This window comes from Zeus faber (genome assembly GCF_960531495.2).
Source record: "Zeus faber genome assembly, chromosome: 8".
NCBI classification, from domain to species: Eukaryota; Metazoa; Chordata; class Actinopteri; order Zeiformes; family Zeidae; genus Zeus; species Zeus faber.
Genome location: NC_137195.1, coordinates 5,716,706 through 5,731,384, shown reverse-complemented (window position 1 = coordinate 5,731,384; position 14,679 = coordinate 5,716,706). Strand labels below are relative to the sequence as shown.

The window sequence follows — 14,679 nt, the reverse complement described above, 5'->3', positions numbered from 1 at the left end:
ATATTTCTTCTAGAACCGCTGCATGTGCTAAAACCTCAACTGGAACATTTGTTACATAAATGAATGTACAGTAAGAACTGTGCTTGGACACCACTGCTTCCGGTTCCCAAAAACGAGATTGGATTCGGCGGGATTGGAACATGGGGAGACGATGCTCAACCAGCATTTTTCAGCATTACATATTCTCTGCCTTCTGGAGGTCGGGGTGGTTTAAAGCAACATGGCAGTGGTTGACATTCCCATACATAATGAATGACAATGAATGGGTGCGGGGGAGGGGGGGGGGGCTGTGGTGGCTACAGATGACTAAAATGTCTTGATATAATAATGATAATGACCTTTTTTCATATCGCAATGGTCTAACTGTGCACATTTTTACAAATACCTCACAGTATGTAAGGTAATTTGTAAGGTAATTTGTAAGGTAATTTGTGAGGTAATCGTTTGGATTTGAATCTGGATGATAATTAGTTTCTTTGACGATTTTGAAATCTTTCACCATTATCTTTGACTCCATATCTATCTAATGTTTTCCCAAAACTCTACTTTGCGGCTGCTGCTGCTGCTGCTGCTGCTGCTGCTGCAGCAGGGACAACCCAATTTCCCCAAGGGGATTAAAAAAAAAAAAAAAAGTCCAGCCCTTATTTAATCAAATCTAATGTAATATAATCAAATCTATATCTATCTAATGGAACAAACGGAGGTAGCGGTACACAGCAGATGAGAGCCCATTTGATTTCCCATGCGCTCATCAAACACGCCGCGGGTCTGCTCGCCGTTTGCGGCGTGAGAGACAGTGAATCCATTATACTGGGGACGAGGGGCACTCTGCCTCTCCGCTGCGCCCGACTCGCCGCTACGTGCTTTGTGGTAATGCAGAGTGTAACTTCGGTTGAGCAGAGACTTAGGCTGAGATGTGATCGGGCCTACAGGATCGCCCGGAGGTGGGGGCGGCCTCTGAATGCGACAAGCCACAAATGGGACGTGGCAGTTCATTCAGTGCAGAGCGGAACAAGAGGAGAGTCCTGGCCGGCAGCTCGCTGATCCAACCGCACACACACACACACTCACACACACACACACACACACACACACACACACACACTCACATGCGGATGTAAGCTGAAGAACATATACATAAAGAACATACTGTATGTCTTCTGCTGTAGAAGGACATGAGTGAATTGAGAGCGGTGGAAGGAGTGGGAGCGTGGGAACTGAGGGAGAGGGGGTGTGTAGGTAATTGACAAGAATGGGGGTGTGTGTGTGTGGGGGGGGGGGGGGTTCTTGATAATGGGAATATGTAGAGGGGGGGTGGGGGTTATTCCAAAGGGAAGAACATCAAACAATAATCAATAGTAAAAGATAGAAAGAATTGGTAATAATAAAAAATATATATATATAAATCCTCCCTATCAACAATTCCCATTCCAACAAAATTGTGAAACTGTACAAGTATGTATGGATTTTTGTATATTGTGTACACACTGTATACCATATGTATAGGGATAGGGTTACCCGGGTTCGTGTCCCTGTTTTCATGTCAAGCAGCCAAATTAACAGAACCCTGCGTGGCTTGGTCACGCACAGGTGAGATGGGATGCAGGAGATGCCAGCAAGGCAGGTGCCTGCTAGGCCGTTTCAAATGTGTACATATTGTATTTTTATTTTATCTTATTTTTGACTGTTCTGCCAACACCTGAATTTCCCCCCAGGGATCAATAAAGGTTCGTCATATCGTATCTTCATCACCCGCTGAATTCACTGCCATTCTTCATTCCAATATTTCATTGTGGGGGGGAATTGTTGTATTATTTGTTGTTGTTTTGTGTTATTATTCTTATAAACTATACATCTTACAAATATCAATATTACCTTGTAAATGTGCTAAATTTGCAGTGCAGGAAGCGGTAGAGCGGCGTGATGGAGTGGGAACCAGAGAGGTGGGGCAGCATAAAGGGAGAGGCAGCGCAGAGGGGAAGCTGGAGGCAGGGCGAGCGAGTTCGAAGTGGAGGGGGCGGGACCCTTGGAAGGCCCAGCCAATGGCGGTGCGGCGTGGCTCCCTGCACGGGAATCTTACCCTGGCAACACAATATAGCGACCGGAGCACTTGAAAGAGTGCAGAGCCTGTGGGAGGAGGGTGAAAAGGGGGGTGGGTGAGAAGAGGAGTGGAGGGACAGGTGAACAGATGGAGCTGACTGAGAGACAAGCTGATCTAACTGACGGACCCACAGAGTGTGTGTGTGTGTGTGTGTGTGTGTGTGTGTGTGTGTGTGTGTGTGTGTGTGTGTGTGTGTGTGTGTGTGTGTGTGTGTGTGTGTGTGTGTGTGTGTGTTGCAATTAGGGGTTGTGCTTGTGTGTTTGTTATGTGTTTATTCTGTGACTACTGGTTGTGTGTGTGTGTGTGTGTGTTGGGAGGGAGGCCATGTCCAGTGTGTATAACATGTGAACTACTTCTATTGTCAGGGCTCGTTGTGTGCCTTTTTGTGCCTCGACAGGCTGGTAATGCGTCCGTGCTTCGACCACGATGCCAGCACATGCCTTTTTCACACGCTCTCACTGTGTCTGAAGGTGTTGTCAAAAACACACACATACACAACCAGTAACACACACACACACACGCTTTTTATGAACTGCACTCTTTTAAACAGTGAACAGCATAATTGCTGATTATCCCAGGGCAATGCGGCTTTGGTGCTCCGCGTTTAAATTAACACACAGATCAGCGCACTGGTCCTGGTATACTTCTGCAGCTGAATTAGCTGTCTGACACCGTGTTTGCTATAAATCGGTTTAATAACCTCCATTCTGTGGTTTCGACAAAGTGCCATTTTGACACCACGGAGCCAATGGCTTTACATTTAATGAGATTTTTATCAAAGTGAAAACTGTTTCAAAACAGAGTCTCTTTTTCCCGCCCCGAACCCCGGAGTCAAACATTAATATCATATTACCGGCCTGTTTTACCGATTCCGGGCTAATTTGTCTCAAATGAAGAAACTCCTCGTTTTGTGTCCTTGGGGATTTAAAAAAAAAAAAAAAGGAGGAGGTTTTGAAAAGTGGTTCCTGACTGAGTTCGACTGTGGAGGTATATTGCAGGCGGTTGAGTCATCCTCAGTTACAGCTGATCGTACCCACCAAGGGTCATGGAGCATTTTCTAATGGTTTAATCAGGTCTCCATTAGGCTGCCGTCACTCGCTACAGCACCAAAACCTATGTAGGCCTTTTTGCATTTTGCATTTCCTCGAGCCTTAATACGCTTTGTTCCCTGTGGATAAAATATGAAATGATATCTCCCTATTTTCTCCTGGCAGATCATGGAGGCAGATTTTTTTTTTTTCTTTTTCTTTCTTTTGTGTGCAGCATAGCTTTTGTGTGGTGTGTCTAAAGTGTGTTTGTGGACCACAGAAGGCTCTTCAGCTCAAGTTTAAAGATCCATTTTGCTGGCAGGTTCTATTTGGTTGGCTGTATGGTCAAGGGCCCACCAGGCAAAGCTACTTAACAGCAAATCTCGTTTGCCTGAATCCTCTCAAAATAAGAGCCTTTCTTGCTTTCTCCCTGTCCCTCCATCTCTCTCTCTCTCTCTCTCTCTCTCTCTCTCTCTCTCTCTCTCTGCCAGTGCTAGCTAACGTTGAGACAACCTGACTGGTGAAAGCTACAGCACTAAAGCCGCCGCTCGCCTCTGCCTCACCCTTTAGCCTTTTCCTCGCTCGGCGGCTTTCCTCGGCGTGAAGCTTCACACCAATTACCAACACCGTTGATTAGGCAACGTGCGCGGAGGTGTGATGCTCTTCCCTGCGCCTTCCCACACCAAGTCAGGTTTTATCTGCTCCAGCACCTTAAAATACTGCCATCTGATCCTGCATATTGGTAAATGCCAAAAAAAAGCCTTCGTCCCTTTCGCTGAGCATCTTCTAGACAAAGGCCTTTTCCATCTGACCTGAGGCCGGAGTCAATAGTTTTCCTCACCCTTGGCTGCGGAAAAGTTTCACCTGAATGTGTCTTTTGCTGTGCCTGGAATGTCATGTGAGCACACTATTTAGTACGTCAAATTAGTGTTTAGTACGTCCGAAACACACGGTATGCTCATGTAGAAAAGAACCAGGATGATATACTACATCAGGTGAAATGTTGTGCTCTGCAAACTATAGTATATATTGCGAGCGGCGCCGGCAAATATCCCACAATGCCTCGAATGTGCATGACGCCCGTAAAAGTTTCAATGCTGTGTCAAATGGTGTGTGTTTTGACCCTGCGACCAATAGCAGACTCTGAAGTCAAAAATAATGTTCTCTGCCATGGGGTCTCTATGGCTCACATTTATTAGCTGGCAAAACCCAGCACTGTGTCATCCTGACAGGGCAGAGGGTCACAGTTTTCTGGCACATTACCATTCTGTATATACAGACCACACACTTGATCCGGAAGGCATCAGCCACTGCACTGCAAGGGTCCTGACATCGTCACGGAGTTATGTCCGAGATTTTCAACACATGGCTCTGAAGAGCGATGATCAATTGAAATGTAACCTTTTCCCCCGAAATGTGCCTGTCTGACAATAACAAACGTAAACATGCCTCCTTCTCCCCCTCCATCCATTCCTAACCCACTTCAGACGTTACGAAAGAAAGGCTTTAACGGCTGCCACAGCCCTGAGCCCGACGGTGACGACTCCATCGACCAAAGCCCGCTTAACGACGACAAGTACCGCAAGACAGAGGACCTGGATGTTCTCTTCAAACGCTACGGCGTGAGTACTTACAGACTTTTTATTACTATATCTAACCTACCCTTTCTCCTCTCTCTCTCTCTCTCTCTCTCTCTCTCTCTGTATCAATCTCTCCCCCTCTCTCTTTCCTTCTTCCTCTCCACCTTCGCTCTGCCTTCTGGTCTTTGAACTCTTGACCTCCATCTTGGTTGGGGATCCAAGGCTCTGAACAAGAAAGAGCACCGGGACTCTGAGAGCCCAGACCCAGAGGAACCATCCTCCCTCACCCCCCGCACTGAGGAGAAATACAAAAAAATTGACGAAGAATTTGATAAAATGATGCAGAACTATAGGCTGTCAGTGAGTACTTCCCCCTTCCCCATCCCAAACCTCCACACCCACCTCCCACTCTCCCTTACTCCCACCATGTTGGCTCCCTGCTGTTGCCCTGACAACCTGAAGTTGTTGCTGACAGTGGCCTGACTACTCACACAGCACCCGCCAGATCTTCACCACCCCATTCCATCCTGTTGCCTCCTCTCTATCGCTTCACCTCTCACCCCCCCCACCACCAGCCACCCACCCTCCCACCTCCACCCCCGACATACAATACACTCTCTAGTCCCCAAATCGCCCCCTCGATAATCTCCTCGGATCATTGTACCTACTGCGAGAAAGGTGGGTAGAGGCAGAGTTTATTGAAAGAAGATTTTTTTTTTCCCCCTGTTAAGGAAGTTTAATCAAGCCATTGAAAGCCTTCGTCACGTTATTTCGCCTCATCATGATGCTCAAATGTCAAGAGCGATGTTGCAATAATATCTCAAAGAACAATCTAGTATTAGTCTAATATTGCCGTTAAAAAATGTATTTAAGGGTACGATGGCCTTTCTGCAAATGTTATTGATATGTGCATAATATTATTTTATGCAAAGTCTGTGCTTCCCTCACCATAGCCATTGTGCAAAAAACCATCCCACTAACTCCCCCCCGTCATAAGCAAAATATGAAAATGAATGTTAAAGAAGTGCAAACAAAATTCACTTTACTGTCGCATAGAATTACAGATTTTGCAATAGAGTAACCGCTCTATTGCTGACTGTCTATGCCACAAATGCGACAGCGAATCATAATAACTTCCATCCAGGCTTGTGACACATGTCGCACACTGTCTGGCGTTTTTGGAATGGTGGAAGGCTTATAACAGTGACTACACTATAATGTTTGAAAATTCAGCATTTGCTTTGCGCTGCACACAGCTGAATGTTCCAGCGACGTGGAAGGTGACTCACTGTGGGACAAAACTACTTGTATTTTAAGTTGTTAAACTCCACGCGCTCCTTTTAAAGAACACAATAACCACAGGGAAGCTGAAAACTGGCAAGCTGTAGAAAGTTCCTAGTTATGTTGAGAAAAACAGGGAGAAGTGAGTGAGTCAGGCAATTTTAACAACAAGCCCCCCTAGTACCACTTATCCTCTACCTTCCTACACCACCCCCCATCTTTAAATGAACATTGCTAAATATTCAAAGTGTTCTCAAATTATTTTATACGTGCTGCATATAAAATCAAGTTAAACAATTACTAACTATTGCAAACTGTCCCAGCAACTAGTAAAGCACTAATGGTGGTTTCAAGTGTGACTTTGACTATCACAATAAATACTTTTAATTGCGCTCATTAACACCAATCAAATTATCCTCCAAATGAAAACCGACTATCGGTCATACTGTGAGTGAGGCCGTCTGGGATCAAGTGCAGGCACTGCTGCTGACAATATGTGTATTCTCGGTATAATCCAGGTCTGCCTTCTGACAGGCACCCTGCCAAGGCTGCACTACCTCTCATCTACTGTGCCAGTTCCACTGTGATTCATGTTTTTCCTCTGTGCTCAATAATACCATTAATGTCACTTTAATGTGTTGGACCCAATTTATAACCCAGCCTCCTGTCTCTCTGCTCCTCTGATTGGCCATTGAGGAATAGTGCTCGGTACCTACCGTTCCCTACATGCATGTCTTTTACACAGTTCTCATCCCTAAAATCACCTACATAATTATACTATAGGAAGGACCGTATCCACATGGCACTTCATAGTTAAAAACAAAGAGAAAATAGGAGCAGCGTAATGAGTGGAAGCCTGCCCGATGGACAACATCAAAGCAGCCTTTGCAGAGAAAACATGGTGCACCTTAGTTGAATCAATTCAGCAAGTATCGCTCACACTGCATTCAACCAGTTCCTTATCAGCCCCTCTCTGCTGCGTGTGCACTGAGCTGAAATAGCTCTTAAACACTTTTCTGAGAAGAAAGCCCCAGCAGATGAAGAATAGAATCCCATCTACCACCCCTAGAGAGAGGCAGCTCTTAGCCCTAGTCAATTGGATGTAAGCCTAGCACTGCAAGACGTCGGTAGCCCTACCCCCCACCTCCCAGTGTTTGGGTCTGCCAGCCAGCCCGGGCAGCCTGCCTGCCAGCCTTGCCCGGTACACCTTCCACAGAGTGCTAGCAAAACATAAGCGTACAGCACCAACCCCCCTCTTCTCCCCATAGCATCATAATCCCCAGCCTGACAGCTAGGGGCCGGGATATACAAGCTTAATCCCACTTGTACTAAAATGTCTCCTGAGGCTAGAGGGAGAGACACTGGCTAGATAGTGTCTAGAAGGAACAGTGAGTTGGCTTGGCATGGTCAACTATGGCAAGTGGTCTCTGTTCTCATTACAATAGGGCATCAGACACTAAAAGCCAGAAAATACTGTAGCTAAATGTATGCTCTTGGTGAAGAGGGTTGTTGGTTTGAATCCCAGTAGTACATGTAGTAGAATAGACTTCTATATTAGTAATGTCTTAGCATTGAGGTACCAATTAACAGAACCAATCAGCAGTGGCAGCAGGATGTCATTTTTAATGTGCATAACAGCTGTGTGACGCTGAAAGAACACACTTCCAGCTACTCTTCCACGTAAAGGTTTTAAGAAAAAAGCTCCTTGTTAAATTTACAACTCGGTATTCACTTTTATTTGCTTTGATCGATTTTCAGTGACACGCCTTTCTTGTCAAGACTGTATTATTATTTAAAATGCTGATACCAGATATTTAATATTGTTTATATGATGGAAATGGAATTCTCTTGTTTAGTTTGTTCATAGTAAAACCTCAGTGTCAATCATTTACTTTTCCAGTGGAGTTAATTCCCTCTTGGCCACTGTACAATTCATTTTATATATGCATAATGCACCCAGTAGCAGCTCTAGTTATGTCACTGTATTATAAGACACATAAGCTTAAATTAAAACAACAGAAATCTTCTCCTTTTACTATATATATATATATATATATATATATATATCTGCCACGACATTAAAACGCTGACAGGTGAAGTGAATAACATGCTCGTTTTGTTCCACTGGCACAAGGGCGTCAATGGTCAAGGGGTGGGATATATTAGGCAGCAAGTGAACAGTCAGTTGTTGAAGCAGCGTAAGGATCTGAGCCACTTTGACAAGGAGCACATTGTGATGCTAGACGACTGGGTCAGAGCATCTCCAAAACCACAGGTCTTGTGGACTGTTCCTGTTATGCAGTGGTTAGTACCTACCAAAAGTGATCCAAGGAAGGACAACCGGTGAACCGGCGACAGGGTCATGGACGCCCAAGGCTCATTGATGCATGTGGGGAGCGAAGTCTAGACCGTCTGGTCTGATCCCACAGAAGAGCTACTGTAGCACAAATTCATGTTGCTATCATAGAAAGTTGTCAGAACACACAGAGCATCGCAGCTTGCTTCGTATGGGGCTGCGTAGCCGCAGACCGGTCTGAGTGCCTGTGCTGACCCCTTCCCACCGCCGAAAGCATCTACAATGGACACGTGAGCGGCAGAACTGAACCATGGAGCAATGGAAGAAGGTGGCCTGGTCTGATGACTCATGTTTTCTTCTACCTCATGTGGATGGGCGGGGTTAGGGTCTGATCCGATGGAGCATCTGTGGGATGTGCTGGAACAACAAGCCCGATCCATGGGGGCCCCACATCCCAACTTCCAGGACCTAAAGGATCTGCTGCTAACGTCTTGGTGCCAGATACCACAGGACACCTTCAGAGGTCTTGTTGAGTCCATGCCTCCAGGGGTCACATCTAATCAATTTAAATTAAACTACCTTTTATGGATGACTTTCATCTAGGTGTGGTAGTGTTTTTTGTAGGAGAAATGTGGAAGGAAGAGCAGGAAAGACACAAAGGTTAAAGGTATGGCAGGATCTCATCTGAGCCCAGCAGGCAATCATGTTCATAGGGGATCCTACTTCCTACTTCCTTGTTTCTTTTGGATACTCTCTTAATCTGACAGTCAAATGTCAAGGAGATCTGAAGGTCACCCAGACACCTTTCCCCCCTTTTGCCTCGGAGTTCAAGTCTACTGCTCCGAACAAATGAAAAAAGATGTTCCAAAAGTTGAAGGAAAAAAAGGGGGCTGCAAAAAAACTTTAAAAAGCTTCCAGGACAAAAAGAGAGGAAGGGAAACTAGGCCATGAGTTTAATTCATACTGATATACTCTTGCATCTAGGAAGTACGCCCCTGTTAAGAGAGCTCGGTCGAGAGAAAATAGGTTAGCTTTCTCTCCCCTCCCTCTTTGTTCTGCTCCAGGAGATGAGACCTTGAACTGCCTCAGGAAGAGCTCCTAGTCAGCTATTTATCTAGCAGGAGTTCTTTCCAAGGTGCACATTCGCACTCGTAATTCGCCCTGATGACTGGCAGCGTGCAATTAACCCTCCCGTCTGTCATCAGGAGCATCGGAGGTTAAATGGAGTTTGAGTGGGCCTGCAGTAATTCCGTGTGTAATTTACCAGAGACGAGGCTTATTACACTGCCAGGGAACAGCCCAGATTAAGGAACAGACAACTCGGAAAGTGTAGTTGAGAAAGAAAGCCACCGGTTGAAAAAAGTGTGTTTTTTTTGATCACATGAGCAGGATTTGCAAGTACTCCTTAAAATAAGGGTGATAAATACAATCTATTCATGTCCCTTGTGCTCTTGAGCAAAGACCTCTGCTGACTGATTGTCTGGCTTGCTGCTTAGTAAAATCCGCTTAGTGCTTAAAATGAGAAGAAGAATCACCTCATTAATGCCTGGGGGGGAAAGTTGCCCCTTACATTTTACCCATCCAAACTTGGAGCAGTGGGCAGCCACGGCACGGCGCCTAACTCCAACTCGGGACCAATGCCTTGGTCAAGGGCGTCGGCAGGATTCTGTGCCAGACATGCATGTCTTTAGGGTGGGGGTAAAGCGGTGCACCCAGAGGAAACCCATGAGAACATACAATCTCCACACAGAAAGCCCCGGTCGAGTTTGAGTCGAGAACCTTCTCGCTCTGAGGCAACAGTGTTAACCACGAACCACCATGCCACCCTAAGTTTAAATATATTTACAAATAGTGGAGGTGTCAACACCTCTGTTCCCTCCTCCATCCATCAATTAATCCATCCATTTATCTGTAACCCCAACTCTTTGCTTGGCCAGTGTGCAGTGGTGCAGTGCCGTTACTATCTTCCCCTGCCCTGGTCACAACTCACCTGTCCTTCTCTTTCTCGTTCACACTTTTTCTGTGTTTTGTCTCACGTGCACTGAACAGGAAATTCAGGAGGATTTTAGGATTTATTTGTCCAGAAATTCTAATAAGCAGCATCTTTCTTTTGCCCATCAGCATTTCACTCTCCTCTTCTCCTCTCTCGTTGCTCTTTGATTCTCTACTCTCTTTTCATCCTTCTCCTTTCCTTCTCCTCATCCCCCCTCCCCAAACAGAAGTTATACTAGATAAAGTGGAGAGAGAGGCAGTGATCAAGGACAGAGTGCCACCCTCATTTCCCTCTGTATTAAACTGGGTCCCAGGCAGTGCAGTACACTGCTGTACAGTGTGGTACTGGCCCATATTCTATATATAGAAGACCCTCTTTTTTGACACAGAAGGGTGAAATGGGTCGAGGGGTGTGTGCAGATTGAGGGACAGACTCTGGTTCCATCCTCTCCGATCACCAGGACCTTGGGCTCCTGGTCAATTACTGATATTAACGTAAGGTCTGTGAGAAAAGTTCAGTCAAAAGTTTTGTTGTCTACAGTGTGTTGAGTTAGTGATAGATTCTGCAGAACCTTGCCCCTGTCGGATGTAGGCTTTCCTACATAAGCCCAGTAGCTCTAAACAGCGTTAACAACCAACCCACCTTGCTCTTCAACCTTCTTCATTTTCCTCCTTTTGATGACCCTGTTTTTTTGGGGGTGGTGGGATTCTGCTGTTAACTAAAGTGCATGCTGTGAAATGTCACCAGTGCACTAACCAGCACTATAGAACAGTCGCTGTGAGGGAGAATTAACCTGGCATGGCATGGAAAAGGTAGCACTGCTTCATGGCCTCTCACTGACTCACCCTGTGCGTGCGTGTGTGTGTGTGTGTGTGTGTGTGTGTGTGTGTGTGTGTGTGTGTGTGTGTGTGTGTGTGTGTGTGTGTGTGTGTGTGTGTGTGTGTGTGTGTGTGTGTGTGTGTGTGTGTGTGTGTGTGTGTGTGTGTGTGTGTGTGTGTGTGTGTGTGTGTAAACATCAGCACCCTATGTAGATATTAAACTTTTGGCTGAATATTTCTGAAAGATAAAAATTTTAGTTAGTGAAAGGACAAATCTTATGTCCAACAGGGACTTCTAGCAGAATCAGCGTTAATTCAGTTTTGGCAATTTCGTTACAGTAAATGTTAGCCTTTGGCGATATCCAAAAGTGTTACATCGTGATGCAGTCACGCCGAAATATTGCCATACATGATATTATAGTTATTCGCACTGTAAAAGCGCGACGGAGAAAGTGTTTCCATTACGCACGGTTGCACACGCCACTTTTTTGGTTTCATTCAATAACAACAAATACATTTACAATGAAAACACTCTATTTGTGTTCTTTGGAGAAACATACGCAGAATAAAAAAATAAAAAATACTTATTTGGGGATTCTCAGCGTGAAAGGTACGAGGTGTGGCATGTGAGTGTAGCTGGTTGATATGTGCGAGTCTCATGGTCAAAGCGTGAGACTTGGCAGCTCTGTATAAGAATTTTTAAAAAACAGTTTTTTATAATATAATTTTAGTGATGCAAGTAATAACCTGGAGCCGCAACTTAATCGCTGGGCCAGGCGCGCCACCACGTTCAAATCCTCCATCTGCTTCCTGGCTGCAAGTACCGAACAGCCTCCATTTAATTCATAAATTGAAAAATAAATACATAAAAAATATAAATTATAATTAATAATATAATAAATAATAACAATAATAATCAATATATAAATAAATACATTAATATCGATCCACGTTTTTTATTGAAGCTATTTAAGTGCGATATTCCCCAGAAAACGGCATCTACCGGGTCCGTAAAACTCTTCAGCCACCCGCATCAGACATGCGCAGTGGAGCAATGGATGACGCACTTCCTTTGTGATGTAAATCGATCCATCATCATCCTGGAAGATCGTATCCATATTTTAGTTTTTCACTATCCTACCCTTAATAGATTGTAAATTTGGACACAGTGAAGGAGATGTAATTACACCTATTCATATTTGATGAACAATCAATCAATAAAAATTAGCATTAAAACCCTCGACTGATGATTGAACGCGTGTGTGTGTCAGTGACTGAGTGTCTCACGCGTGGGCTTGCATGGATAAACACGTATTTATTTGCACGGCTCCGAGCCACTACCTCAACACCCGCCCCCAGTTTGTGCGGTTTCAAGCTCCTCTAAATCCAGACGTCTTCCTGTTTTTCTCCCCCCGCCAGTCCGCTGTCCCCCAGCCCACCTTCCCCATGCCAGTCACAGTGCCCGTGTCCAATCAGAGCGCAGCGGCCCTCCAGTTCAGCAACAACCCGGGAGGTGCCCTGGTGACCACCACCTCCTTCGCCGCGGACCCCCGCCTCCTGTCGCCACAGCAGCCCGCCTTGCAGAGGAACAGCGTGTCGCCAGGGCTACCGCAGCGGCCCGCCAGCGCAGGTGAGACGAAGAGGAGGGAAGGGACAACAACCGTCGCATTCCTCTAATTGAGAGGGTTTTGTGTCTATGTCTGCTTATCTTTTACCTCCCTTTTTTAAAGAAAAAACACGGCAAAGAAAAAGAGGAAATTGTACTCGTCAAAGGCCAGAGATGGAACTCGGTCTAGATATAGGTATTTAAATGAGGGGCGTGTTTGCCGTTTGACATGACGGCTGTCACTCCGCACACAGAAATCCATCCTCAGTTAAACTGGACTGGTTCACCTTCCCAGACTGTACCTGCTGCCGCCCCCTGTGCGTCAGAGCCATCCTCCAGCCTCAGACGGAAAAGGATTTGTGCTCCATTTTCGCGTCTCAGACAAGGTTACTTATGAAGCTTTGTTCTGACGAGCATAATCTCGTTCTAAGTCAGAATTAGGGTGATGTAACGCACGACAAACACAATACGGCATCTTTCGTAATAGGCTGGCCTGTGAATCAAGAGGCTTTTCAAAACCCTGTGAATTAAAAGCCTCACCCGAGAAGTGCCACATGAGCTGCCTTTCCACCGCGTTAATGCACAGGAACCAAAATGAGGAACCTTCTAGGCTGGAAACCTCCTGAAACGTCAAGCTTAGCGGTGCCCGAAAGAGTCCTGGGTTGGTTTGCCCACCGCACCTACGAACCATGGGGATCATGCGAACCAGGAGGAGGTGGCTGTTTTCTGGACACGTCATTTCGGCACACGATTAAGTTGTGCTTGAACTTTGTCGTTGCTGCAGTTCAGGTTGCGGCTTTCCATTTGCTTGTGTTGGTGAGTCCGATGTTTCCCGGTCCTCTGAAAAGTAAAAGTACCACTTAGCTGGCAGGGGTTTCTTTTGGGACCGGGCAGGAACTATCCAAGTGGAAATAATTTCAGGACCAAGTTCTTCCTGTGGAAAAAGATCAAAGTTCCTTCAGCACCGGGAACCTTAAATGGTTGCTCCATAAACTGTATTTATCCATGCCGTACCGAGGGAATAGAACCCCTAGAGGTGGCATTGTTAGTGCCTTGCTCATCCTATTGAGCTACACAGGGAATCGAACCTCCAACCCAGGGAGTTTTAGTGCCATGCTGTTTCCGTTGAAATTCACTTTGAATGGGACCCTCGTCCATTGTTCTATTCAATGGTAAATGCAACGTGTTGGGTCAAGTCATTTTTTGTGAGTTTATGAGACTATTTAAGGTTATTTAAAAAAAAATTCAAGATATTCGTATTAAAGAATGTGAGATGACACAGAGTCGTTGTTGCCTTTAATTTGGTTCTAACCCTGTCCTCTGACCCCTCCCAGGGGCACTGTTAGGAGGAGATCTGGGGAACTCCAACGGCGCTTGTCCCAGCCCAGTCGGTGAGTGGGCTCCGGGTGGGTTTTGCCTTTACAGACCAAGCACAGAATACCTTGCATGTGGCAACAGCCTGTCACATGCGAGCACACTCTCAAACACGCACGCGGGCACACAGACGTGCACGCACACACTCACACACACACACACACACACACACACACACACACACACACACACACACACACACACACACACACACACACACACACACACACACACACACACCTGTTGACCGGCGACAGCTGAGGGTCACAGGACAAGCTGCTAGTAAACAGTACAAAGAGGAGGTCGGGATGGTTAGTTGAGAAGGGGAGGGAGGGAGGGAGGGAGGGAGAGAGGGAGAGGAAGATTAAGGGTAGGAAAGAGACAAACTCTTCTTACGCTTTTCTCTTCTTTCTCCTATCGCTCTCTCTCTCTCTCTCTCTCTCTCTCTCTCTCTCTCTCTCTCTCTCTCTCTCTCTCCCTCCCACACCCCCACGCCCTTCTCTCTATCTCTCCTTCCCCTCACCCCTCCCCTCCTGTCCCCCTCAGCTGTTCACCCGCGTCTTCCCTCTCCGGAGTAATCTACTCCCACCCCATCCATTTCC

The 14,679-nt window shown here is 46.0% G+C and overlaps 1 protein-coding gene across 7 annotated transcripts in view; it reads left to right on the top strand.

Annotated features, from left to right (window-relative positions):
* Nucleotides 1-14,679, top strand: part of mef2d (myocyte enhancer factor 2d) — an 83,962-nt gene that overhangs the window by 48,733 nt on the left and 20,550 nt on the right. For all 7 annotated transcript variants that reach the window (XM_080005441.1, XM_080005440.1, XM_080005443.1 and 4 more), the window contains exons 4-6: nucleotides 4,617-4,751; nucleotides 12,517-12,727; nucleotides 14,038-14,094. In XM_080005441.1, the coding sequence (XP_079861567.1) occupies nucleotides 4,617-4,751; nucleotides 12,517-12,727; nucleotides 14,038-14,094 (403 nt within the window). The remainder of the gene's footprint in view (nucleotides 1-4,616; nucleotides 4,752-12,516; nucleotides 12,728-14,037; nucleotides 14,095-14,679) is intronic.